Here is a 27,891-nt window from a genome sequence, read left to right as displayed (position 1 = left end):
AATGTGTTACCAATACACCACCAGGGATTTGTATTTGGTTTGCCAATTCATACTGGTTCACAGAACAACCAGTAGTTTGACTAAATTTAACTGCCAAATTACAGTTATTACAAGTCACAAATTTGAAATAATAAAAAAATAATTACTAGATAGTAGAAAAATGTCTGAAATAATGTTTTGATTGTGGGAAACCGGAGTACCCGGAGAAAAACCCACGTGAACACGGGCAGCGCATGCAAACTCCACACAGAAAGAACCTGGGCCAGGACTAGAACCCAGCTTCTTTCTATAAGGCAGCAGCTCCATATGAGACACCCCCTAGGCCATATATCAAGTAAACGTGTTGTATGTGCGAGGTTTGTGTGTAGATGTGTGAGGAATATATGGTGTATGTATGAGGTTTGTGTGTAGATGTGTGAGGAAAGGTAGTGTATGTTCAACTTTTCCTGATATATGGCCTACGGGTGGCTCATATCTCCAAGCACTGTACTACCGTGTCACTAGAACTACACACGTAAACACACAGACATCATATCAATTACAAGTCCTGTCTAGACTAATTACCCAATTTACTACATATAACTAAATAGTATAACCTAACTTACTACATATTACTAAATAAGTATTACTACCTAACTTATTACATATTACTTCACTTACCTCTCACTTACTTACCATTAATTAGGCCAGATGTACGGGTAGTGCCAGCGGTCAGCCAGTACGCTGCAGTCTACCCCATTACGGGTGATCCTGGCCGCCTCCTCTCGCTGCCGCTGAGCCTCTCTCTTCATTGCTTCTCGCTCTGATGTTGTGGTGGACGTCATGAGGCGAGAATGCGGCTTCTTCCAAGATGGAAGGCACACAGCACTCGGTGGATTCGGCTTTTCCTGAGTGCTGAAGAGACGGACCAACTTGTCCCGGGGCAGCTGGGTCCAGGGGGTGGTCGGGTCTGGCTGCATCCTGGGGGCCTTCATGCCTGCCTCTGGTAAACTGCTCACAGCGGTGACAGGCAGAGGCAGCACAGTGGACGTTCCAGGCTGGGGTCTTCCGTATGGACAGCTCATCTGGTTCCTCCCGGCCAAGGTGTCTGGTCTGGTCCTCTTGGCTACAGTGTAGGGGACAGGCGGCTTGGCTACAGTACCTGTCAGGGGCAGCTTGGTCAGCGTTTTGACCTGTGATGGACCGGCCTTGGGGTGTCGCTGGGGCTTCCTGGCTGCAGGATATTGCTGCACCTTCTTCTGCCTTTTTGACGGTTGGGGCATTGGCTCAATTAGAATGGCTAAACCTTCAAAAGAATAACAAGATTTACCATGAGTGTAAAGACTACAACAGTAACACGTACAACTTATTTAACAAGATAACTGGGAATTATTTGCTTGTTGAAATGGTCATTAACTTTAAAACTATGCAGATTCTGAAATCTTCACACTAATTATGATTCATGTTGGGATATAAAGTATAAAATGTCTCCCTCAGTCATGTGCAGATCACAAAACATGCATAGATTTCTATTTTCTTTTCCTCTTGTGCCCTCTGCCGAATTAATTATGCCTGAGGCAGTGGTGGCCTAGCGGGTAAAGAAGCAAACCCGTGTTCACTAAGGGTGATGGATAAAAGCAGAGGACACATTTTGTTGTGTCACCATGTGCGGTGCTGCAGTGTATCACAATGACAATCGCCTCACTTTCACAAAACTCAACTGTAAATTAAGGGATAGGTGGTTTTTATCATTAATTTGTTCAAGAAAACACCAGAAAAAAACATTCAAAGTTTTACCCTCAGTCGGTTTAGCACAGGCCCGAGAACCCAGTAGATACGCAGCCGCGCACCGTTGAACTGGGCCTGGACCGGCCGTCGTCTTCCTGCTGCTGTCAGATCCTGGATGTCCTGGTCCTCCTTGCTGCTCTCTCATGGTCTCCTTTCTCTTCATTGATTCTCGCTCTGATGTCGAGCTGGACAACATGAGACAAGAATGTGGTTTCCTCCAAGATGGTACACGGCACTCAGTGGATTTGGCTTTTCCTGAGTGCTGAAGAGATGGACTAACTTGTCCTGGGGCAGCTGCATCCTGGGGACCTTCATGCCTGCCTCTGATGAACTGGTCACAGCGGTGACAGGCAGAGGCAGCACAGTGGACGTTCCAGGCTGGGGTCTTCCGTATGGACAGCTTGTCTGGTTCCTCCTGGACAAGGTGTCTGGTCTGGTCCTCTTGGGTACAGTGTAGGGGACAGGTGACTTGGCTGTGGTACCCGTCAGGGGCAGCTTTGTCAGCACGTTGACCCGTGATGGACCAGCCTTGAAGTGTCGCTGGGGCTTTCTGGCTGCAGGATATTTCTGCACCTTCTTCTGCCCTTTTGATGGTAGGGGCATTGGCTCAATTAGAATAGCCAAACCTTTAACAGAGACAATAACAAGATTTACCACAAGTGTAAAGACTACAACAGTAACATGTAAGACTTAGTTAACAAGATAACTGGGAAATATTTGCTTCTTAAAATAGTCGTTAACTTTAAAACTGTGCAGATTCATAAATCTTCACATTAATTATGATTCAAATTGGGATGTATAGTATAAAATGTCTTCCTCAGTCATGTGCAGATCACAAAACATGCATACATTTCTATTTTAACTTTTCCTCTTGTGCCCTCTGCCGAATTAATTATGCCTGAGGCAGTGGTGGCCTAGCGGGTAAAGAAGCAAACCCGTGTTCACTAAGGGTGATGGATAAAAGCAGAGGACACATTTCGTTGTGTCACCATGTGTGGTGCTGCAGTGTATCACAATGACAATCACCTCACTTTCACAAAACTCAACTGTAAATTAAGGGATAGGTGGTTTTATCATTAATTTGTTCAAGAAAACACCAGAAAAAACATGCAAAATTTTACCCTCAGTCGGTTTAGCACAGGCCCGAGAACCCAGTAGATATGCAGCCGCACACCGCTGAACTGGGCCTGGACCAACCGTCGTCTTCCCGCTGCTGTCGGATCCTGGATGTCCTGGTCCTCCTCGCTGCTCTCTCACGGTCTCCATCCTGATGAATCTCTCAATCTGGGAAATCTCAATCTGCTCACTTTGCTCAGCTTCTATTTCTGTTTAAATTAAAACACAAACACGATGACGTCACTGACCGGAGTGCGACGCTTTTTTAAAGTTCTTTAGTCACCACGTGATTTGTAGTGAGATCTAGAAACACTGAATTCATCTTCCTGAGCAGTAAAAGTACACGGGCAAACACAGCAAACGACAGCCACATAACCAGACAACAAAATTATTTTATTTATTCTGTTACTCACTCAATACACCAAGTAGCTTTCCCCGTTTTTCAAAATTATGACGGCGAAGCAGCCAAATATGCAAATGAACCGCGAATTTGCAGAAATACATAAATAAATGAGAATATCTGCGCGAATAGTCGACTGAGAGTCTGTTGCTGCGAGTATAAGCCTATTCGCTGTGGAAATCGCAGCTAAACCGATGTCGGCTGGATAAACGGAGACTATTTTAATTAGTAAAACATGGCGCCGGTCCCGCGCTGAAGGGTTAGAGGCCACAAACCAGCTGGTCAACGCAAAAACATCATTTTACTCTTTACTCACCAAAAACGATGTCGCTCCTCTCGGTCGCTTTACAGCTCTGAGGATCAACAAACTCCGTTTCCATGACAACGACGTTCTCGTCCGACGCGACGTGCGGCGCCGCGCGATTCTAAAATTAAACACGGAGGCGTTCATAAAATGCGACTTAAATAAAGTAAATAAGGATTTTATGTTGGTAATTTGATGAAGCTGCATTAAATGACAAATAAGCAGTAGTACATGCAGTTAAATACTAAATACTAGTAATAAATAAACTTGTTGTTAAGTCCAGTTTTCCTACTGTGAGAACAACTCGGACGGCCAGTAATTGCTAGACAGGGTAGAAGCTATTTCGACTCGTGCACGCAGTGTTTCCTTAATATATGTATTAATATATTTATTTTCAATAATGCAATTTATTTTGATCAGGAAAATGTGAGGCCACCTCAATCACTACCGTCTGTACAGGGGAGCTCACCGATGGAACTATTTTACCTGCTCATGCCTCTCTAAGTATTTCCTAAACATTTTTATTCCCCCTCTTCACTTATTCCTGCATTGTGCTGCTCTCTGAAAGCCGCTGTTTTCTCCTGTTTGCGCGTCTGAAGTGACAGCGTTAACCACGCCCACTTGTCGCGCTGAACCCCGCGACAAGAAGTGCTGTGTAACACCGTGACGTGTGACTCTAGTGGCGCTGTGTCATTATGCGCTTTTTACGTGACGCTCCTCTCTTCACCTTTTCGTGGCGTGTGTGGTAGAAGCCAAGTGGGAAACACGCTCGCCTACAAACCAGAAGACCCAGGTTCAAATCCCACTTAGTGTCTCCAGGAGGACTGTCCCTCTAACTACTGGTTGTAAGTTCCTCTGGATCAGGGCGTCTGATAAATGCTGTAAATGTAAAATGGCGCCAGCATTCGCGTTGCGCATTTTATCATGTTAATTTCATTTTCATAGTGTTGTCCGAGGACCTTTTATAATGCATTGTTTATACTATTGTTTTGTGCTCAGAATGTACTCATATTTTGAGAAATATGTGAAATTTTAATTTCTCAGAATTTTTCTGAGACTTCAGTCTCTGATTTGTAGATTTTGTGGGGTCACGAGATACAATGGCTGCTGTCAGAAACTGTCACCTTACCTGCAGCAGGAGCAGAACACTCCAGTTAGTCATGATTTTTATTTCTACAAGTATGACATCTGAATATGTTTTGGTCCCCCAGTTTCTGTTTCGTTCTTATTTTCTGTGGGGTCACAATATATGATGGCTGCTGTCGCAAAATGTGACCCCCTTCCCTTGCAAGAGGGTCACCTGAACATCTAATGTGAGCTGAGCGCAGTGACACCTTGCTGGTTTATGGATATTAACCTTTGACGTTCCAGTCATAATTGCACATATATAAATGATGGGCTGTTTTTTATGTTATGAAATAAGACATCCACATTGTTTTGTGTTTATTTATTGCTTGAGTAATATTAAATATGAATGGAGGATGAATGCCTCTGGAAAAATAAATAAAACTAAACAAAAAAATCTTATGCCTCTTTTTTCTATTTGTAGCTGTGGCACATAATACTGTCGGTAGGGGGTGCACACAGGAACCCCCAAAACTAGTCTCCTTAACCCCATCTACAGCCCGGCTCCTTGCTGCAGCGTGCATATCACCATGGTAACCAGATGCTTGCTGTTTCCGGTGCGTGGCGCCGCCTGCTACTGAACACCTTCCACATACCGGCCGTGCTGCATGAGCATCAACATGGCAAACAGAAGTTGTTCCAGATCAGCTCTGCGCCTGCCCTGTTTTCATGATGCTCTGCGTGCACGTATATTCGCCCCACAGTCTGCTTCCAGCTCCAGCCTCATGCAAGTGAACGCGCCCCCTGGCTCGGCCTTGACAGCATGAACGAACTACAATGTTTTTTCCAAAGCACTGAGAATTTTCAACTCAAGGATCATGAGAGTATGTTCAAATTTTATGTATAATCAGTAAATATTTTTTATAAAAATCATCAAATAAGTAAAAAGGGAACAAACAACATATGTACAGTTCCATTTGATACAAGACTATACTTGTGGTGCATAATATATGTTTTGCACAGATTTTACTTTGTGTGAAACTTCAAAAACAGTTATTCTCTGCTGTGGAATAAAAGGTGTACGTTGCATTTTTGCACATAACTTTGAATATTCCTGTGAATCTAGGAACTTTCCCTTTTTTATTATTACATTATTGGCCAGTGTGAAGTATTGGTCATGTGGACATCTTGGTTTGGAATGGGAGCCGTGGGCCCTTGTTTCCTCCTCATCTCCTGTAATTGTTGAGAAATCCCACCACTGGTTCATACTGTCTTCCTGGCATTTTGAATTTCACAATCTGGTGGAGGGATGTATAGCCATGCAGGATGCAATAGAGAGCCATCTGAGTGACGTGTTCCCTGGAGTCTGAGAGAATTCATCTTCATTATCACTGGTATCTGTTTCAAAAATATAAAGTTAAAGTAAGTAAAATTGCAACAAAGGCATCAGAAGAAAAACAGCTTGATATTACACATCAAATTTGATTGCTGCATGTTTTTAAATATCTGTATTTTGACTTGAGAGGGGGTAGAGATACATTCTGGTATTTTTTTGGTGAACACAGAAACACATCAGTATATCTGTCAAAAGGAAGGAATGTGCTTTTTAATGCATACAAGTCTTTAACTTTGCTTAATTCCACTTTAGATTGTAAATCTGGAAGCTGAATTTTACTAGCCCATGATGGAGTATGATGGATTTACACTCTGACAACTGCCCTACTTTTAACTATAATTCAACATGTGCTCAAGCAGGTAAGATTTTTTAGCAGGTTCAACTAAGCACTCATTAGACGAAGTGTATGGTTGTTTTTCAGTTCAAAGAAATTCTGATGACACTGAAGTGCTGAATTCAGAAGGGCTTATGACTTACAGACTTTCTTACCCCAAAACACTGCAGCACAGCACACGTTGACACAATGAAATGTATCTCTGCTTTTAACCATCACACTTGGTGAGCAGTGGGCAGCCATGACAGACACCCGGGGAGCAGTGTGTGGGGACAGTCCTTTGCACAGTGGCACTTCAGTGGCACCTAGGCGGTTCGGGATTCGAACCGGTAACCTTCTGATTACGGGGCCGCTTCCTTAACCACTAGGCCTATCAGAATAAATGGATCTGTGTTCATAGCGTTCCACTCGGGACAGTATTAAAACAATAAATTATTTTAATTGAATAATCACCTACAGGGTACGGGGTTAATGCAGAGGACACATTTCATTGTGTGCATGTTTGCTGTGCATGCTGTGTATCACAATGACAAAAAAACAAATGCTTTTCACTTCACTGACTATTATAAAACCCTTTTTAATAATCTTAGTACTGCACTGAAAGAAGAAGCGATTAAATTGGCCTTCATCACACAGCAGATGAGGGTTTGACTACATCGTTATTTCAAAATTGTCAATAACTATTTATTATCCTCCCAGTAATTTTTCTATACTTTCCGTGCTCATCAGACAGCGAGGATGAAAGCATCTCCCAATTTCCTTTTTAAAAAACTGATGCCTTTCCAAAGTCTGGTGGTTTGTGCAACACTGGAAGGAAACGGGACCATCTGTGACCCCCTGTATAAATGTACATTCAGAATGGTTCTACACGCAGATAATAAACAGTTACTACAACTGCCAACATAGATCATGTAATACCAACAGAACTAATGTACTGAATTACTAAACTAGTTAACTTCCCCAACATTCCAAATTAAATAACTCAAAGCTGCATTACCATAGAGCAGTGGTCTCAAACTATTTAGAATTTATTTTAAACGGTGTAATTCACATAAAACTTTTTTTGTATCTTTGTTTGTATGTTTACCGTGTAACAGCATTCACTGCCTTCAACATGCAATAACTCCCCCAAATTCTACCTATGAAGAATAAAGATATATTAATGAAGGGGACAACATCACTCACTCAGAGATGCAAAGTCGGGGTGACGACGCGCAGCTTGGTAAACAAGGAACTTGGTGAGTTAAAACTGTCTAGGACGCCACGTACACTACCGCCATCATCCTCACGTCTCGGCCGCAGTCAGAGCCAGAGCCACGACTCTGCTGTAAACTGCCGTAATGCGCCAAAAAGACGCCCCGTTGGATGAGAGATATTGATCCTGGTCGTAAACCTTGTAATAGCAGCGACGGTCGAACTCCCACATTCTGATCCTTTTTTGCAAGTAGCCGAATAAAAACATTTCATTAGGCGCACTTTAAAATGAGCCCTTAAGGTACATGTGTCAAACTCGCTGACCGCGGGTCACATCACGCGAGATTACTTTATATAGATCTATTATCAAGGCTCGGCGATATGAAGCGCTGATTACACTTAAACTACAGATCCCAAAATGCCGTGCGCTCGTTTCTGAGCGCCTATTCATTTAATCAACATTAGATGTAATTAATACCTAATTGTCAAATCAAATTAAGTACAATTCAAAAACATTGACAATATTTATTGCCACAATACACAGAACTGAACATGTATGACTGCTGATATGTATGTTTTATAGTTTACGAAATAAGAGTAGGGCTAACTAAAATGTAAAAATTGTGCATTTTTAAACAAAGTTCTGAACTTTTTCTGTGTCACATTTTGACTCAGCAGACTCAGGGTGGTAGTAGCCTAGTGGGATCACACTTGCCTATGAACCAGAGATTGGACAGAATCAGGGGTTGAACCAGGTTCAAATCCCACTTAATACCGTTGTGTCCCTGTGCAAGACACTTAGGGCGACTGTCCCTGTAACTACTGATTGTAAATTGCTCTGTATAAGGGCGTCTGATAAATGCTGTAAATAAAAGTGTCTTAACCACTTTTATAGAAAATAAACCTTCCTCTTTTTTTATTCAACCCCCCTGCTTTTTTGTCAGTGAGAGAATCGAGCTCTAGCTTGTCCTGCCAGGATTTTAAACCTGGGCTTGAATGGGCCATTCTCATACACATGTGGAGGTGCTCGTTCATGAGCTTGGAACAATATTTAGTTTTAATTATTTTCAATGTCGAGAAAGCTGACACCCTGCCTTTGCTGAGCCATCTCACATTATTGTGCAGATCATCATCATCGACTTCTCTGAGGAATTCTCGATGTGATACTGGTAGGAAGAAGATGCCCAAAGAAAACTGATCATTTTCATCATTGTATTCATCACCTCAGCATGATTGATAAATGATGCAATGGTAAGATGCCAGTTCAGAATTGTCTTCTTCCAGTCTCGCTACAGCTCATTTCTCTCTCCCTATCATAGCAGGGGCTCTGCAGTTATTAAAATCACTTTTTTTTTGCACTAGTCCTCTCTTTGTTAGCAGCTCCTTAACAGCCAGGTAGATGTCTTCTGGTCTGAAGTGAGGTGAGCCCTAAAAGATCTTCACAGAAGTCTTTGTGGTCTGTGTTGAAATACCCAGCAGACTAACAGCTGAGCATCATCACACAAGTCAGTGGACTCATCCACAGATAAACCTTCAAATGGTGCCGTATGCATGGCTTCATCTAGCTGGTTTAGCACATCCTGAGACAGTGTTTCCCCTTTCTTTGTGGCATAAGATGCTAACAACGGTATCTGCTTTATTATTTATTTATTATCTGCTCTGGTTTCCCATCAAGTAACGTTTCAGCTACTGCACTCATGCACTCTTTGACAACCTCTCCATCAGTAAATGGCTTTTTGTGTTGAACACTCATGAGCACGTTGTTGGGCAGTGAATGTGTGACTCAGGATCCTGGTGGATTGGGCGTATTGGATTCTGAGACTGCTTATTTTTGGTGATCTCACTTCAGATTTGAGTGGGTATGCTTCCATTATGTCTCATAATGGTTTTTCAAATTGGCACTTTTAATAAGTTCCACGGTTTCTAAACAGATGAGACACACTTGCTCATACGAACAAATTTATTTATGATAAACATGGACATTTCCATACAATATAAAAAGGGTTTAAAAGCTTTGAGCCACTGAAATCTCATTTATTTAGGGTAAAGGAGAACATGTAGAACACTATTTTCACTGTAGAATTCACATGGGAACTTTGCTCTAATGCACATTAATATGTACACAATTAATATGTACAACAGTTTATTAATATGTACAATTCCATGTAATATAAATAGGAAATAGGGTTTAAACATTTTGACAACTGTTTATGGATGACCTTACTATATAACATCGGAACCAGGGCGAGAGGGAAATCTTGCAAGGCCTTGAGAAACTGGTCACCTGGGCAAGGATATGCATATGGGAAAGTTCCAAGGCAAATTCTACAGTGAAAACAGTGTTGGGCCAGGCAGGTAACATTTGATATTATTTCTACACATCCTATTTTACCCTAAACAGTGGCCCAAAACTTTTAAACCCTATTTATTCTATTGCGGTCTCATGCTGAAGTAAAGAAGTCTGTTCACCCGGATGAGATCAATCAGAATACATGGATCTCTGTTCATAGTGTTCCATTGTGTCCTCTAATGCCCGGGCAGTACCTCCTAAATTAAGAAGTAGTTTTAATTGAGTCATATCCGATACAAACGTATTGTTGGTGTACGGGTCGCCAGCAGATGCTGCAGGAGCAGGTAGGCCCGCAGGATGTGGTCTTTCTGCAGGCTGGTCCTGATGAATTGCAATACACGCTCCGGCCACAGGGTGGCGCACATGGGGCGCTGTGGTCGGTCGAGCGCCGTCTGTTTCTCCAGCGCCCGAACAGACACGCGAGTCTCCGGTTCCGTGTTTGAATCCTGCATGTTGAGTTCGGTAATCCTGCAGGGAAACAGGTTGGTAATGTTGCCTGGAAGATCTTCGTGGACTGGGGCCTTTCTCTGCCATTAAATCCGCCCGTTTACATATCTCTGATATTATCATCGCAGTGGAACACGTAAAGAGAGACTTACAGGTCACACACGGACTCATATGACACAACAGGTATTATACAGGCAAGGTTCCAGGAAGGAGGAACGCCGACAGAGTTCTACCGCTGCACACACTTGCATGTAATGAAAGACGTCAGCACGCTCAAAAGTTCTCTGCAATCATAAGCAGAGGACCGTACCATAGCATATAACCAATAAGTAAACTAAATTCCAACTGCTTACATGTTCCCTCTACATCGACACATTATACAACTATACTTTTAAAACGGGCCATGCAAACACGTCATTCTAAGTAAATATGACTTATTGGTATGTAAAAAAAGAGACCCCCCCCCACGCAGTCCATTTTGGTTTCGTCTGACCTGAGAAGACGACACGTGCGCAGCTGGCTTCATGTGTTATTGGTGCGGTCGCTTGCCGGCGTGTGTCATATAAACGACTCGGGGTTGTAAATGTCATCTCTGCCAATCAAATGAGTTTGTCTGTGCCTTGACGTCACAAAACAGCACCAGATAAAGAAGAGTTTTCCCAAATCGACTGGAAATCTGACCACGAGCGAGCCGCGCGCGGTTTTGGGAAATCTACCATCCAGGTAGCAGCTCCGTTTTCAGTAACTGTCGTGTCGTTCATGTGCGCGGATTAGCAGAAGATCGGAACGTAACCGCGCCGGTGTTCGGATTGTTCGCCTGCGGGGTGCGGTCCTGTTCAGGAAGAAATATCCCGGCACATAACCTCGTGGACCCGGGGCGCCCTGCCACGTGTACCCGCGAGCGTGTTGGTCCCCTGTTGCGTCATGTGCGCGACACGCAGTGACAGGAACAGCCACGTTAATAAGAGGTGCCTGTTGTAATATCGATCATTAAAACAGGCTGATCGGATGTAAGACCCCACGCCTTCGTGTGGGTCACGTGAGCACTGCGCATGTGTGTTTTTTGGGGGGGGTGGAGGGACCTCCTGATTTGTCATGTTTTCGTGTATTAAAAAGATGCATATATGTTATTGCTACCGTAAATGTGTGTTTCCAGACTTTGATCATATGCATGTTTTTAGCACGGGTGGCCTAGCGGCCCTGTAATCACAAGGTTGTGGGTTCGAATCCTGAACAGCCAAGGTGCCACCTAGCAAAGTACCGTCCCCACACACTTCTGCCTGTCATGGCTGCTCACTGCTCACCCGGGTGATGGTTAAAAGCAGAGGACTCATTTTGTTGTGTCACCGTGCTGTTCTGTGCTGCAGTGTTTCACAATGACAATCACTTTCAGTTTCATCTTAATATAATATCAGAACACTAATTTAGTCATGTGATCAGGAGAAATGTTGGGCTTGTTTTTGGTGCTGATATTTAATAATAGACACTTTATTTGTGAGGTTTTAGGGTGTACAGATATTACCAGATTCATAGTGGTGTGTGTGTATATGCAGTTGCAGTGGATAATCCAGATTCGTTTTCCCTTTGTCTTTTCAGAGTTGTCCCCTTTGACCCTCTGGCCTTGCAGCCATCATGAGGGTCTGCAAGACCTGCGGTGGGACCGACATTGATGTTGACCAGTCCAGGGGAGATGCAGTCTGCATGGGCTGTGGATCGGTCCTGGAGGACAACATCATCGTCTCCGAGGTCACTTTTTCGGAGAGCTCCAGTGGGAAACTATCGGCTGTGGGCCAGTTTGTGGCTGGAGATTGTGAGAGCACACTTACTTAATTATTTACTCACACCCGCTCGTTGGAAACCTAGGCCATGGTGGAAATTGACATTTTTATTTTTCTTTCTCACTGCACATAATGTGTCTTTTAATGGCAACATACTAAAACATCATGTGTTCTTTCTTAGATATCTGATTAATAATCTGATTCAGAGGATATATGTTGGAAGTAGATGGCGAGATCTCCCTAAATTCTTACTGGTGGCTCGCAGGCAGGAGAAGGAAAGCTAATTTAACCCAACCCACAATTTATTATCCCTCCGTATCAGGTCACTAGTGTGGTTTATTAAATTACTTTTACTAGATCCTGTCAGTACACTTACTGCGGGTCTAGCTGTTCTCAATACAGGTTTTTGAATTGCTGTAAGGCAATAAAACCTTTTTTCATTTTTTATTGATAGTATTAATCATTGAAAAACTGAATATTTTTCATAAGATGACACTGTGTGCATAAATTTTCCTTTTTAAAAATTTTACTTTAGGATGTAGTGAAAGTAATTATATATAGGTTTTTCATCTTCTAAATGTAAAAATAAAAATGATTATGGCCACCACTTCCCCAATTTGAAAGTGAAGTGATCATTTTTGTGAAACACAGCACATGGTGCATACAACCCAGAAGCCATGAAAGGTGTCTGGGGAGCAGTGTGTGGGGACGGTGCTTTGCTCAGTGTCACCTCATTGGCACCATTGCGTTTCAGGGATTTGAACCTACAAACCTCTGATGTGCTAGGCCACCACTGCCCCATAAAACATTGACGCAACAACAACCTTTTGAACTCTCACACCGAAAGTGAGAATCAAACCCCTAGTGGGCTGGCGATGGGGCAAAAAGTCCAGTTCAGTGTTTAATCTGATGCAAGGTTGTGATGTATTATTTTTATTATACACACATAAAAACGACACTCATTTGTTTTTTCTTTTTTTTTTTTTCTCAACGATTTTCTGCCATTTCCATGGTTGCGATTGGTCATGGGAACAGGTTGAGCTGTAGAGGTGTTTGTTCCCCAGCAGAGGGCGGTGCTCTATCATTTGTAATGCCCCCTTTAGTACCAATGCCTGAAGCGTTTAATATTCCCTTTCAAAAATATTTCAGTATTTTGTCACTGTGTTTATCTGATCAACACTGTTGCATGTAAATGTCTGTAACGTTTTCTTTGTTTTTCTTGGCTGTTACATTTTGGCCTGGTTCTCGTTTCAGCTGCAGGAAATGCCCCTTCCATGGGTTCTGCTTTTTTTGCGGGGACAGGCAAGGAGTCCCGAGCCCAGACTGTGCAAAATGGTGAGCTCATCGCACACCCGTTGCAAGTAAAATGATTGATTTGAAGATGAGAGTACTTAAAAAAAAAAAAAAAAAAAAACATCTTTTTGGCTTTATTTCCTCTTCCAGGTATACATAGCTGCAGAATGTTTATCTGATGTATGTGAGGGTGGTTTTGGTATTCATTTTCATATACCTCTACAGCATCATCAATAGCTTATGCCATAAATAAAAATAACCTACACCATAAATAGCACCTGGCCGATTGCTTGCTAATGATTAGTTTGGTGTCATTCGTACTGAATTTATTTATGTCCCCTCATCCACATTCACTAATTACAGGTGAGTCCCCTGGGTCAGTGGTGGGTTAAGTACGTGGGTCAGCTGGTTCACAGGTACCAGGAACCTATTTCTCTTACCGTAGATTCAGCCTGAGCTTATTGGCTGTACTGTACAAAGACTTGGATGAAAAGACTGATTAATATGTCTGTCCGTGGCACTGATGTGAGATGGGACGTCAAATTAAGGGTGGATTTTTAGACTGCAGGACATGACATACACACAAGCTGCTCACATTGTATGTCATGATATTATCATAAATTCTGCAGACTCAACCCTAATAACTGCGTTGGTTCTTTTAAAATACCACAGATTCTGTACAAGATGAGCGCAGAGTTCCAAAAGTGGCTTCTTTTGTACCTACAGCTAGAGAATTCTCAAACCGACCAATTCTCCACTAAATCTGTTTTTACTGCCTGCCTGAAATTTCAATTAAAACAGTGATTTGTTTAGCAGCTGTTGGTAAGTGACTGACTGGTCTCCAGTAACAGCCTCTGTTAGCAGAGCCCTTTAATTATGGGCTGAAGTGATCCTAAAATCCACAGTTCCCAGGGACGTGCATCCTGTAGTCACATGATGTTCAGTTATCTGCGTTCTTTCCCCAGATCTTTCAGATGGGTCACCCCTGGAGGAATGACATCACTTCCTGTGCCTATTAGGATGTCCTCTGGTGCCATACCTTAAATCTCAGACTCTCCGGTCAGATCAGCGACGACGCGCACATCCTAATCTTGCCTCGGCACTGCTGCTCTCTGCGTGTGGCCCTCGTACCGTCTGTCAGATGTGGCCCTCTTGGTTAAATGTTTGGAAATGTTATTCCTTTGAACAGTTCGTTTGTACCAGCCCAGCCAGAAAAAGCCGCAGGGGTCCGTCGCACGACGGTAGTGTGTTTTGTTGTTGTGCTGATGTATAACTCTCGCGACAGATTGGAAGAGAACTTTTCTTTTAATGACGTGTTCAAGGAGTGGCCGTCGCGTGGTTTGGTAAGGGGGTCTCTTTGTGGCGACACATTGCGATTCTTACTGTGTTGCAGTGTGTGTGTGTGTAGTTAACATGACTGAAGACTGTCTGTGTGGAGATTCATTCTGTCTGAGGTCATCAAATTAGAAAGCGGTTTTGAGAGATTTTCCCATCTGCAAATACCCTAAGATGCGTCTTCAAATGCACACACACACACACACACACACACACACACACACACACACGCACACGCACACACACACACTCACGCACTCACTCAGACCTTGTGTATTAGTTGTTGGGATAAACGGCTGTCTGATGTGGCCTGTTTCTTCCCCTCCCTTCCCACATTAAATGTGAACTTGGTTGAGGAAATGTGAGAAAATATGAACGGGGTTACTTGATTACTGTGGAGTTCTGGTACGTGCCCACGCACAACGTTTAGTTTCATCACGCCAATAGAATGGTAGGATGAATAATGTTGATTGTGTATGTGTGTTTTGTGTCTGTCTGTCCAGCAAGACGACAAATAAACCAACTGGGCCGGCAGCTGCAGATGAACCAGCACTGCTTGGACACGGCCTTAAACTTCTACAAGATGGCGCTGTCCAAACGTCTGACTTTTGGCCGCAAGTCGGCACACGTCATCGCCGCCTGCCTCTACATGGTGTGTCGAACGGAGGGGACCCCACGTATCCTTTCCGAATGGATTTATTACGGCTCCAGGGCAAGCTTTTACTTGCTGCACAAGTCTTTTTGATGGAGGAAGAAAATGTACACCGTGAATGTAAATGTGCATATCTGATGAATGGTCGGTGTGTATAACTAGACTGGCGGACAGCTGTCATTGTCCCCAATGGACTTGGTCGGACCAGAGCAACTCCACCTTCACCAACTGGGAAAGCGGACAGCCGGACAACGCAGGCTGTACTGCTGCGTCTTTCACGAACTCTGGCCAATGGGCTGAAGAAAACTGCGGCAGCAGCCTGCCGTTCATCTGCTATGATAATTCATTTATTTATTTTTTACAATGGATATAATGGATGTGTGTTGTGTGTCTCCTCTCATTTATGTCGAATGTTTCCTTCTGTAGATTCTGTAATGTATGTTGGGCTGCAAGTAAAATTCACCTCCAGCACAGACCTAACATGGTCTGAAATTGAACAAACTGTCGTAAATCAGGTAAGAGCATACAAAGACCAATTTTCATACCCATAGAAAGCAACTTTCAACAGCATTCTGTGGTGTTAACATAACAATATATATTTTTTATTGGTCTTTTCAGCTTTATGAAGAGTTTGTTAAACATGGACTGCCCGGCAACATTAAACTGCAGCTAAAAAATGTACAAAGAACACAGAACTAGATTTCTGTCTGAGTATTGGGATGTGGGGAGCTCAGCACATCATAACACAAGTTTTTATCAAGTGCAAAATTGTGTTGGTTGTTGTAAACTACTACCAGGGTGGTAGTAGCCTAGTGGGTAACACACTCGCCTATGAACCAGAAGAACCAGGTTCAATCCCACTTACTACCATTGTGTCCCTGAGCAAGACACTTAACCCTAAATTGCTCCAGGGAGACTGTCCCTGTAACTACTGATTGTAAGTCGCTCTGGATAAGGGCATCTGATCAATGCTGTAAAATAAATGTAAACAACAAGTTATAATATTGCATTGTGTTTATATTCTCATGGGAATGATTCTATGTTCATAATTCCTCTAAACAACAAAATAAATCATGTTTTTATGACCGGAATGTATGAGTAACTTGGGAAACTCCTTTTCAATAACCACTTAATCCATGTTTTTATCACTCAGGGTCTGACATTACCATTGTTTGGAGAGGTAAAATCACATAAAATGTTGAAGAGCTGTGTTTCATAGTGATAGTTAAAAGATCTCCACACACTATGCAACAAGAACTAAACATCTGTGTGGACGTGATGGATGAAGGTCAAGTGGACTGATGTGTACAGAATCTACAACAGAGTGAATAAAAAGATTGTATTCATAGTTGGGGGTCCTAGTGAACCGGAATTGATCTCCTCATCGATGGTAACTTGAAAGCACGTTGTAAGTCGCTCTGGATAAGGGCGTCTGCCAAATGCCGTAAATGTAAATGTGATGTGTCCAGGTTGACCCTGTTCCTGAGCGTGTTAAGATATGAGGTTGATTCAGTTGGTTGGGAGGGCTGAGTGCAGCAATTCTACGTGGCAATAAAACAGACAACCTCAATGTACTGAATAGCCACTAGTTTCCAGCAATGGATGTTTTTCAAGATGCCAGTGCCAGGATACAGTGAAAGAGTAGTTAATGTAACACCAAAGGGCTAGATTGTCTACTTCCAGCATGTAAGAGTTTTAATGATAATTCTCATTGACTCATACTCATTATTCGTAACCGCTTAGTCCTCATTCTCTCATGCTTTTGGATGGATGGAGGAAACCAGAGAACACAGAGGAAATCCACGCTCTGCCCACACAAGGTCTGAGCTGGGATTTGAACACACAACCTTGGAGGTGTGAGGCTACATTGCTAACCTCAGCGGCACCATGCAACCACAATGGCCACAATCATATATAAAAAATTAATAATTTGAAGAAATAATCACACTGATCTCACCAGAATAAGAAATTTGAGTGCGAATGAGAGTCGAACAGATGCATGGGTAGGCCCCTACAGAGTGAAGACTTGGTTTGACCCGAGCGACTCCTCCTTCACCAACTGGAGAACCAGATAAAGCAGGTGACGCTCAGCACTGTAGTGCGGTGTAGCGTCTGCGTAGGATCACAGATGGTTGATCTTCAAAGAACCTTTTAACCTTTGACATTTACATACCAATTACAACCCTGGACCCTCACTCTGATCGTCCCGTCTTCCCCCACTGTCACAAATGTAGCGTCTGCGTAGGATCATAGATGGTTGATCTTCAAAGAACCTTTTAACCTTTGACATTTACATACAAATTACAACCTGGACCCTCAGCCTGATTGTTCCGTCTGCCCCCACTGTCACCAAGACGATGCGAAGCAGACGGGGTCTGCAAACTGCTCATCGGGGCTCCAAGCTTCAAAGCATTCCAAAGACCTCCTGCCTGGCCCCACCGTCGCAATACACAATCACGCACACACTTAAAACATATTGTCTGTATCTTGTGCTAGGAATATGTGATTATAAGTGGATCCCGTATATGCACGCGTTGTGTGTACGTTCCCTTGTATGAATTATACTAGTTACAACTTTCTATTGTACATTAGGTAAACTTTAATTACCTATAATTAAGTGTATAAGTGTATCTCTACTTTCCTACCTCCTAAAGGTCCCTTTCTTGGTGTCAGAAGGAACTTCTCTTTACTACTGGAACAGTGATGCATACCATGTGATCACAAAATACATCATACAATTCCTATAAGGTAGAAATTGTAACTGCAACGAACTACAGTCTCTCTCTGGACCAGCCATAAACATTCCGGTCAGTCGTAAACCCAGACAAAGGGGAACTTCTCCCGCCAAAATGTCACACTTGTGATTGGCTATTCAGGCCACATGATGGGCGTGCCAGAAAACATTCAAAAAGGAGCGTCACACAGGCACGAATGCTCAGATTTTCTCTTCTTCCTTCCGAGACATTTCTTTCAACACTTTGTTACTCTTTGGCAATATTTACCTTCAAGGAGAACCTCTAACGCCAGACCTACGGATCAAGGATCGTGACCCTACAGCATCAGGACTCTTTGCATGAAATAAGGACCAATGCAAGTAACTATGCACGTCTAAACCCCTTTTTAAGGTGAACATAAGAATTCTCTGACGATTCTCATTAGGCTGTGGTTAATTGATGTGTAATACTGCCATTCTCTTTTCATCACTTTCCTTTACCCTGTATGTATATGTTTGTCTAATTGTTGTATGTTAGCTATAGCCGTGTTTATTAAAATCTTTAAATTCACGATCGCTTGTTTCTGTGTGCTGCTCACAGCTGAGTCACTGAACGTTGACCTTTTAAGCTACATGCTAAGTTACTGCTAGCACGCAGAGTCAGGAAAGCTACCTTTCCTGGCCAAAGGGGGGGGATAATCGTTCCCAGAATTGATAGATAATTATATTATCTGCTCCGTGAACGGACAGATCAAGTAATTGTAACATTAATTCTGCTACAGCTTATCCCCAAATCTAGTCTAAATGTCTATTATTAATTATAACCAGTTATAATTAATTCTAGATATTTCCTCTTGAGCTAATTCGTTACATTTAATGGTGGAGAATGCGGGCACGTTCAAACTTATTTTGTGAGCAAACTCAGTAACAATCTTTTTGTGTTTTTATGCAAGCTTAAAGTGAGGCAAGACTCACTCTCGTGATTGGTTGGTTCAAGACCACCTCCATATGTGTATTTCAACAGCCATTGTCTGTTAAAGTACACAGCCATTAGTTCATAACATTAAAATTGTGCTGTAAAGACGAAGAAATCTCTTTGCTGTACATTTTAATATTATCAGATCGCCTGTTGGAACGAAGAAATCTTCCTTCATCGCGATAAAGATTGATTTGAGCGACGTTCCTCTTGTCATCTTTTTATAGGCCTTATTCGTAAATGAGAGCCCTAAATGCATATGTGTAGAAACAGCTAAGGAACCCTGTTTTTAATTGTTAGTGTGTAAGAGGCGGCGAAGAAATCCTGCCCACACATTGCTGTGCAACTAACTGCATTTGTGTAAAAACGGCGAAGAAATCCCGTTTTTAATTTTTAGTGTGTAAGAGGCAGCGAAGAAATCCTGCCACACACCCCTTTTGGTGCAGCTAAATTGCATTTGTTTTAAAGCAGCGAAGAATTCCTGTTTTTAATTGTTAGTGTGTGAAAGGCAGCGAAGGAATCCTGCCACACCCTGTCTAACACTCCTAAATTCCAACTCCACCCCCTCTGTTCTAACCCTTGGGGCTCACCCACGCCACCTTGTGGCCAGTCTCAGTAGGTGGGTTTTCTTAGTTGGTTGGCCCAAGCCTGCCAGTTTACCTGAAAGGCTTATTCTGACTCTTTGCCTCTTAACTTGATTCTTGTTATTACTGAGTCAAGCCTCTCTCTCTCCTGTTTGGATTTATTTAAATTTTAGTCTAAACAGTGTTTGAATTTAAATTTAGAATCGATTTCTATGTTCTACACCTGTGTGTTTACTTATAGGTAGTGCTCCTACCAATCCTATACCTCTCCTCTGTGTTTGGCGTATTTGTTTGTTTGTCTTCACCTGGTTTCTGTTTGTTTACCAAACCTTTGAGAATCATCAGGGAAGGCTGAGTAATACATTGACAACCCAAGCTGCCAAAGTCTTAAGACTGTCACGCAGTCAAATCTAAGTACTATAGGCGCAGTCATTAACACTGGTAGGACTTGCATTGGTTTTGTTTTGTGCTGTCCCTCTCTCGCTCCCTTTCTCTCCCTCTCTCGCCTGACCAGCAAGCCAACATGTCTCGATCATCCAGCCCTGAGGCCCACTGGGATCGTCTAGAAGTCTGGCTGAACGCCCTGACTAGCAATCTTCTTCATGAACCCACCGGGGACCTGCAGAACCTGAGCCAAGAGCAGATTGACGACAACCTGAGCATCTTGATGGCCCGCGATCCGACGCAGGACTACAGCCACAAGGAGCTGGCCAAGATCACCGCGTCACTGGCTCACAACCTCCTCGGCCAGGCAAAACTGAGTGAAGCAACAATCCACCACCAGGAACGACAGACTGCAGCACTAAAGCTTCAGGATGAGAGATCACAGAGGAATCTGACGCTCGTTCGAAGACAACTGGAGCAACTGGAGACTCAGGACAGGACAGCACACAAACAGCACCCAGAGCTACAGGAGGAATTGGAGAGACTCCAGAACGCCTTGACTGATCTCCGCGCGGACACAGCACACCGGGAAGAGCAGGAAAAGGACGCCAGAGAAGAGCTGAGGGAAGAACTCAACGAGGCTAAGACCCTCCTGATGAGAGCAGAGACTGAACTTAAAGAAAGAGAAGCCAGGGCCAGGGCCTGTGAGGGCCACCTGCAAACTGCCCGGGCCGAGGTCAGTACTCTGTCCCAACAAAGAGACTATTTGAAACATGAACTTGACACAGTTCGCAGAGAGCTCAAGCACTCATACAGACTGCACGATGACCCTAGAAGAGAGATGCACCCCGCAGAGTTTCCCCTAACCAGCAGCAAAAGGGAGGAGAGCCCAGTGCACAGGACATCACCTGCCAGCATCCCAAACCCCCCGCCAGCAGCAAGGGGGTGGGAACCCTCTCAAAGACTACATTCCAGTCATGGTGTGTCAACCAAGGAACTGGATAAGCTGGCGAGGAACATTCCCATTTTCACTCCTAACCCTGCAGGAGGCCATGATGTCCACTCATACCTCGATGATGTGGACTTCCACTTGCAAACTGTCGCTAACGCTACCACACGCGACAGACTTTATCTGCTCAGAATCACTGCTAGCCGTGAGGTGCGCAGTTTCCTGGACCGACAGCCAGAGAGCGTCAAAATGGATCATCAGCAACTGCAGCAAGCGCTAATCAGGGAGTTCTCTGACCCAGAGTCAGAGCATGGACTGATCACTGCCATGGACCTTAAACAGGGCAGACAGGAAACCACGCAAGCCTACTACAACAGACTCCGACAGGCCTACTTCGGAGCACGCAACGAGCCAGGAATGGAGGACGATTTCAATTTCAGATCCCTGTTCCTCCGGAACCTGCACCCCACAGTAAGTCACTATCTGGGGGTTCTGGCATGCCCACGGACGATGTCCACCCAACAGCTGAGAGACTTGGCCCACAAGGCCTTCGCCAAACAAAGAGCTGTCTCGGAAAAGACAGCGAAAACCCACACCATCTATCCTGTCTCCACTCAGAGTGCAGAACTCACTCTAGAGGGCGCCGAGCAAAGCCACCATGACAACAGATGGTCACGATTTCCAGCCAACAGGGGGCAGCGTGGACATGACGGGGCCCGACACAAACACCAAACTGGTCATTCCGGAAGATCCTGGGACAGGTCACAACCACCCTCCAACCCAAGGGATGAAGCCACATGGGAAGGAAAGAGACGACCCAGAAGGAGCCAATTTTCAGCAACACAAGCGTCAAGATCAGATTGGCAGCAGCCGAACCCTTCTCAACACTCTCTGGATCAGTCCAGATTTAAATCACCAGCAGGACCAAACTGGGAAGCCACATCTGAAGCAGCAGAGATTATGAGAGTTTTGAAGGAACTCCTCCAGGAAAGGCACCAGAGGGGGGGCAAAAAGGATGAGTCAGATCAGGCATGACTAAGCGTGCAGTCTGACCCTATCACCCAATCAAAGTCCCCTCAACATAATCCTCCCAACCAACTCAAACATAATCCTCTGCTGACCACAGAACGAGAGGTCCCACCACCAAGTGATATCACGCAACCACAGCAGATTACTATGGAACCATCAGAACCAGCCAACTCCCAGCATCACACCTCAAGCCAGGACCTTGATGTACCTGAGAGTGCTGTCTTGGTGGTCTGTCTGCCGGAAGAGTCACGGGAGACTGGTCCTGACTGCTTACCGATTACCACACAAGCCCCAATACCAAGACTGTTGGGGAACCTAATTGAAAGGGGGGTAGCCAAGAAACTGTACCTGACCACCACTTTGGAGAATGAGGTAAGGCTAGAGGCCCTGGTGGACACGGGAGCAGACCTGACTCTGATGTCAGCCCAGCTTTTCGACAGACTTCAGATTGCTGCCAAGAGACAGAATCGAACTCTCGAATATAAGAACTGTGTGCTGAACGTACAATCATACAGCCAAAATGATGTACAACTAGAACAACTAGCTCCCATTCACCTAACCATCGGCCCTATGACCTTAGTACACCCTGTGTACATCTCTCCATTTGACACATACCCGCTCCTTATTGGAAAAGACCTGCTAGACCGCTTTGAGCCCCTATTGGACTTCAAACATCTAAAAATTTGGGCTCAAGTGCGAGAACCTCTGCCTCCTCAGTCACCAAGATCACGCCAGACAGACCGCCAGGTCACAAAGGCCACAGAAGGTCTCGCCAACAACTGCGGGAACACACCGACCCAAGAGCAAGGTTCAAGGTCATCACTATGCACTTTCCAGCTAGCTACAGCAGGTGCACTACACGGCGAGTTATGGTATCCACCTGCCCACCCACCCACCCTTAATGTGGCTGCCATAACCCGCAGCAAACAGACTCAGCCCACTTCAATGACCACCTCACAGCCGCTTACGCTGGCTCCTCAAATCACCACCATGGACATTGCTGACATGCAGGCCTCTGACCCAGCTATACACACTATCCCTCACCACCTCTCTGACCCCTCCAACCGCCCTATCACAGCTGCACAAATGGCCAATACGCCAACCCTCAAAGCACTACTCAACGTGAAACCTATGCGGTGTGTGACGCACAATATTCTTGGGTACTGCCCTGATGACGTCACTGCGCCAAGGCTTGTGGTGCCACAGTGCCTAAGGGGGGTCATGCTAATATATGCTCACGACACACCAAGCGCGAGACACCACGGCACAAGTACCACGTATGAGACACTAGAACAAGCGGCATACCGGCCCAGCATGCAGCAAGATTTGGCAGAGTATGTGAAAGAATTCTTTCCTTGTTACCAATTCCAACCAACAAAAACAAACCACAGAGCCTCACTGCAGCGCAGAGGAGTCACATCTCCTTGGTCAGACCTCCAAAGTGACTGGGTTGGACCCCTGCCTAGGTCAACTAGAGGCTACAAGTATTTCCTCACAGTCGTATTCCAGTTCACAAAGTTCGGGCTGCCACTGAGAGTCAACTCAGACAAGGGCACCAACTTCACAGCTGAGATTATACAGCAAACCTGGAAACTTCTGGGAATACAAGTACACCTGCTATACCAGCCAGGAGACACCAACTACACCACTCACCAGTACCTTGAGGAACCGCACCGGCATTTGAGAACCGCATTTGCTTTTGCCCAACAACGACTCCAAAAGAGTGCAGACGGCCAGAAAGCATATTACAACCGGAAGGAATCACACCAAGAACTGGACGTGGGTGACAAGATCAAGCAAAGCCGTGGACAGAAAGAACCAGCGTTTAAATGGTTCCATCGTAACCAGATCAAGAGACATGTGGCTTCTGGCAGGGAAAGACAAAGGGGGGTGCTGCTGTGGCTGTCCTTGCTATGCCTCCAGCTAACCAGAGGACAACCACAACCTGAGATCACATCCCCAGGTCCAGCATCCGGCATTGCACTGAGGGACCAACATGGACTTCTCATCACCAACGACCGTAACCCTCAAGTATACCTGGCGTTGTACCACCTTCCAAGCGACGAGTACCAGTCTGCGGTGGAACTTCCATCTTTCTCCAAGGATCACAGCCTCACCCTGGAGCCCGAACTGGAACAGAGCATTGAGGAAGGGGGGTCTCAGATAATTGATATCACCCCAATCGACACAGCCCTCCAAGCATTGTCTAGGCAACCTGTCCAGACCAACTTTCCTGTTGCCCGATCCTGGACTGCGGCCGACACAGCTCTTTGCCTCGCCACAGCGATCAGTTGCACCCTAACTCTCGGCCTTGCCTCCGTCCTGTTTAACAGAGAAAATTTGGTGCAAAGGTCCATGAACCGGTGCACGGCTGCATTTCCCCGGACCTTTCAAGAAAAACCGCCGTAGGAGAGTACCCCAGGCGGAGGCAGTGCTGAACTTGACCAAGGGAACACCCGGGTGGAAGACCCAAAGGCTTGCTGGTCCACCTGCCATCTGACTTACAGGATCCATCTGTCATCCCACCTTCATGATCCAATGTGTCTGATAAGGTTTCTAGTTGAACACTTTTCAGCCACAAGGGGGGGATTTGTAGCGTCTGCGTAGGATCACAGATGGTTGATCTTCAAAGAACCTTTTAACCTTTGACATTTACATACCAATTACAACCCTGGACCCTCACTCTGATCGTCCCGTCTTCCCCCACTGTCACAAATGTAGCGTCTGCGTAGGATCATAGATGGTTGATCTTCAAAGAACCTTTTAACCTTTGACATTTACATACAAATTACAACCTGGACCCTCAGCCTGATTGTTCCGTCTGCCCCCACTGTCACCAAGACGATGCGAAGCAGACGGGGTCTGCAAACTGCTCATCGGGGCTCCAAGCTTCAAAGCATTCCAAAGACCTCCTGCCTGGCCCCACCGTCGCAATACACAATCACGCACACACTTAAAACATATTGTCTGTATCTTGTGCTAGGAATATGTGATTATAAGTGGATCCCGTATATGCACGCGTTGTGTGTACGTTCCCTTGTATGAATTATACTAGTTACAACTTTCTATTGTACATTAGGTAAACTTTAATTACCTATAATTAAGTGTATAAGTGTATCTCTACTTTCCTACCTCCTAAAGGTCCCTTTCTTGGTGTCAGAAGGAACTTCTCTTTACTACTGGAACAGTGATGCATACCATGTGATCACAAAATACATCATACAATTCCTATAAGGTAGAAATTGTAACTGCAACGAACTACAGTCTCTCTCTGGACCAGCCATAAACATTCCGGTCAGTCGTAAACCCAGACAAAGGGGAACTTCTCCCGCCAAAATGTCACACTTGTGATTGGCTATTCAGGCCACATGATGGGCGTGCCAGAAAACATTCAAAAAGGAGCGTCACACAGGCACGAATGCTCAGATTTTCTCTTCTTCCTTCCGAGACATTTCTTTCAACACTTTGTTACTCTTTGGCAATATTTACCTTCAAGGAGAACCTCTAACGCCAGACCTACGGATCAAGGATCGTGACCCTACAGCATCAGGACTCTTTGCATGAAATAAGGACCAATGCAAGTAACTATGCACGTCTAAACCCCTTTTTAAGGTGAACATAAGAATTCTCTGACGATTCTCATTAGGCTGTGGTTAATTGATGTGTAATACTGCCATTCTCTTTTCATCACTTTCCTTTACCCTGTATGTATATGTTTGTCTAATTGTTGTATGTTAGCTATAGCCGTGTTTATTAAAATCTTTAAATTCACGATCGCTTGTTTCTGTGTGCTGCTCACAGCTGAGTCACTGAACGTTGACCTTTTAAGCTACATGCTAAGTTACTGCTAGCACGCAGAGTCAGGAAAGCTACCTTTCCTGGCCAAAGGGGGGGGATAATCGTTCCCAGAATTGATAGATAATTATATTATCTGCTCCGTGAACGGACAGATCAAGTAATTGTAACATTAATTCTGCTACAGCTTATCCCCAAATCTAGTCTAAATGTCTATTATTAATTATAACCAGTTATAATTAATTCTAGATATTTCCTCTTGAGCTAATTCGTTACAGCGGCCTCATTCAGCGACTACCATACAGGTCTGATACAATCCACATGAAGAAATTTTGTCTTAATGCGCTGTCCCTAGCATTCTCAGCAGAACTTATGCTGACGAGATCAGTGTAGGTACTTCTGCAATATGTCTCTGCGTCTGTCCAGGTCTTACTCACACTGACATAAATATACTGGTCTCCATTCACCTTTATATTTGGTAAAGTCTGTTGAGTAAAGTCAACCCCTTCAGAAAGTCCTTGGTGTCCTAGCAGGTAAGGAAGTGGCCCCATAATCAGAAGGTTGCCAGTTTGAATGGCGAACAGCCAAGGTGCCATTGAGCAAAGCACCATCCCCACACACTGCTCTCCGGGCGCCTGTCATTTACATTTACAGCATTTATTAGACGCCCTTATCCAGAGTGACTTACAATCAGTAGTTATAGGGACAGTCCCCCCGTGGAGCAACTTAGGGTTAAGTGTCTTGCTCAGGGACACAATGGTAAGTGGGATTTGAACCTGGGTCTTCTGGTTCATAGGCGAGTGTGTTACCCACTAGGCTACTACCACCACTCCACAGTCATGGCTGCCCACTGCTCACCAAGGGTGATGGTTAAAAGCAGAGAACACATTTTGTTGTGTCACCGTGTGCTGTGCTGCAGTGTTTCACAATAACAATCACTTCAATTTTCAATGTAATGTATGGAATACACAGTAAAAAAGCAAATACTTGCATCTGGAAAGTCTTCACTTTTCCACATTTTGTTATGTTGCAAACTTATTCCAAAATGTATTAAATAATTTTTCCCTCTCACATTTCTACACACTCAACACACCCTAATGACAACATGAAAAAAGTTTACTTAAAGTTTAAGCAAATTTATTAAAAAGAAAAAAAATGAGAAAGCACAAGTATTCACAGCCTTTACCATGAAGCTCAAAATTGAGCACCGATGCCCCCTGGAGGCACCTGAGCTTAGTTGGAGTCCACCTGAGGAGAAATCTCTTGATTGGACATGATTTTAAAGGCACACACCTGTCTATATAAGGTCCCAGTTGAAAGTTCCTACCAGAGAACAAAACAATGCATGAAGTCATAGGAATTGTCTCAACGCACAAATCTGGGGAACGTTGCAGAAAAATGGCTCTGCTTTGATGGTCCCAATGAGCACAGTGGCCTCCATCATCCATAAGTGGATAAATTTCAAACCACCAGATGTCTACCTAGAGCTGGCCCGCCACCTAAACTGAGCAATCAGGGAAGAAGGTCCTTAGTCAAGGACATGACCAAAAGCCCAAAGGTCACTCTGTCAGAGGTCCTCTGTGGACAGAGGAGAACCTTCTTGTACAACCATCTCTGCAGCAATCCACAGCAGGCCTGTATGGTAGAGTGGCCACACGGAAGCCATGTCTTAGCACATTTACATTTACGTTTAAGGCATTTGGCAGACGCCCTTATCCAGAGCGACTAACAACGTGCTTTCAAGTTACCATCGATGAAGTGATCAGTTCTAGTTCATTAGGACCCTCAACTATGAATACAATATTTTTATTTACTCTTGTTGTAGATTCTGTACATAAGAACATTACAAGTTACTAAATATTCTCTAAAGAGGAAGGTCTTGAGCTTCTTTTTACCTTTAGCGATGGAGCGACCATGCGAGCAGTACTGGAGGCTCGGAGTATACGAGATGCAGTGCGAGGTGTAATAAGGGCTGTGAGGTAGGATAAGGTAGAATCCCATGTTTGTTCTGCAACAGACAAAGGAGGATG

General features: G+C 44.3%; 2 protein-coding genes and 1 long non-coding RNA gene across 3 annotated transcripts; 1 reads left to right on the top strand and 2 right to left on the bottom strand.

Moving 5' to 3' along the window:
- Positions 1-469: 469 nt before the first annotated feature.
- Positions 470-4,749, bottom strand: LOC114785143 (uncharacterized). Its single transcript, XM_028970967.1, has 7 exons — positions 4,717-4,749; positions 3,600-3,708; positions 2,889-3,092; positions 2,048-2,393; positions 1,777-1,952; positions 925-1,285; positions 470-506 (listed from the first exon to the last, which is right to left on the bottom strand). Exons 1-7 carry the CDS (start codon positions 4,747-4,749, stop codon positions 470-472), a joined length of 1,266 nt encoding a protein of 421 aa, XP_028826800.1.
- A 787-nt stretch (positions 4,750-5,536) lies between these two features.
- On the bottom strand, positions 5,537-7,703 carry LOC114786536 (uncharacterized). The gene is made up of 2 exons (XR_003749209.1): positions 7,568-7,703; positions 5,537-6,050 (listed from the first exon to the last, which is right to left on the bottom strand). It is a non-coding gene; the product is annotated as an uncharacterized LOC114786536 (long non-coding RNA).
- Positions 7,704-10,878: 3,175 nt separating this feature from the next.
- Positions 10,879-16,522, top strand: LOC114786473 (transcription factor IIIB 90 kDa subunit-like). The gene is made up of 5 exons (XM_028973626.1): positions 10,879-11,096; positions 11,970-12,183; positions 13,406-13,486; positions 15,283-15,946; positions 16,050-16,522. Exons 2-4 carry the CDS (start codon positions 12,006-12,008, stop codon positions 15,522-15,524), a joined length of 501 nt encoding a protein of 166 aa, XP_028829459.1. The 5' UTR covers positions 10,879-11,096; positions 11,970-12,005; the 3' UTR covers positions 15,525-15,946; positions 16,050-16,522.
- The last annotated feature ends 11,369 nt before the right edge of the window (positions 16,523-27,891 follow it).

This window comes from Denticeps clupeoides, chromosome 1, assembly GCF_900700375.1.
Source record: "Denticeps clupeoides chromosome 1, fDenClu1.1, whole genome shotgun sequence".
Classification (NCBI taxonomy): Eukaryota; Metazoa; Chordata; class Actinopteri; order Clupeiformes; family Denticipitidae; genus Denticeps; species Denticeps clupeoides.
The sequence above is the reverse complement of the archived record's forward strand: the minus strand, read 5'-3'. Positions and strand labels throughout refer to the sequence as shown.

Excerpts from the sequence above, each read along its gene's own strand:
- LOC114786473 (XM_028973626.1), top strand. The coding sequence starts at position 12,006 with ATGAGGGTCTGCAAGACCTGCGGTGGGACCGACATTGATGTTGACCAG. Across the intron at positions 12,184-13,405 it reads CCAGTTTGTGGCTGGAGATT|CTGCAGGAAATGCCCCTTCC; the intron begins GTGAGAGCACAC and ends TTCTCGTTTCAG. Across the intron at positions 13,487-15,282 it reads AGCCCAGACTGTGCAAAATG|CAAGACGACAAATAAACCAA; the intron begins GTGAGCTCATCG and ends CTGTCTGTCCAG.
- LOC114785143 (XM_028970967.1), bottom strand. The coding sequence starts at position 4,749 with ATGACTAACTGGAGTGTTCTGCTCCTGCTGCAG. Across the intron at positions 2,394-2,888 it reads CTGTGCTAAACCGACTGAGG|GTTTGGCTATTCTAATTGAG; the intron begins GTAAAATTTTGC and ends TCTCTGTTAAAG. Across the intron at positions 1,286-1,776 it reads CTGTGCTAAACCGACTGAGG|GTTTAGCCATTCTAATTGAG; the intron begins GTAAAACTTTGA and ends ATTCTTTTGAAG.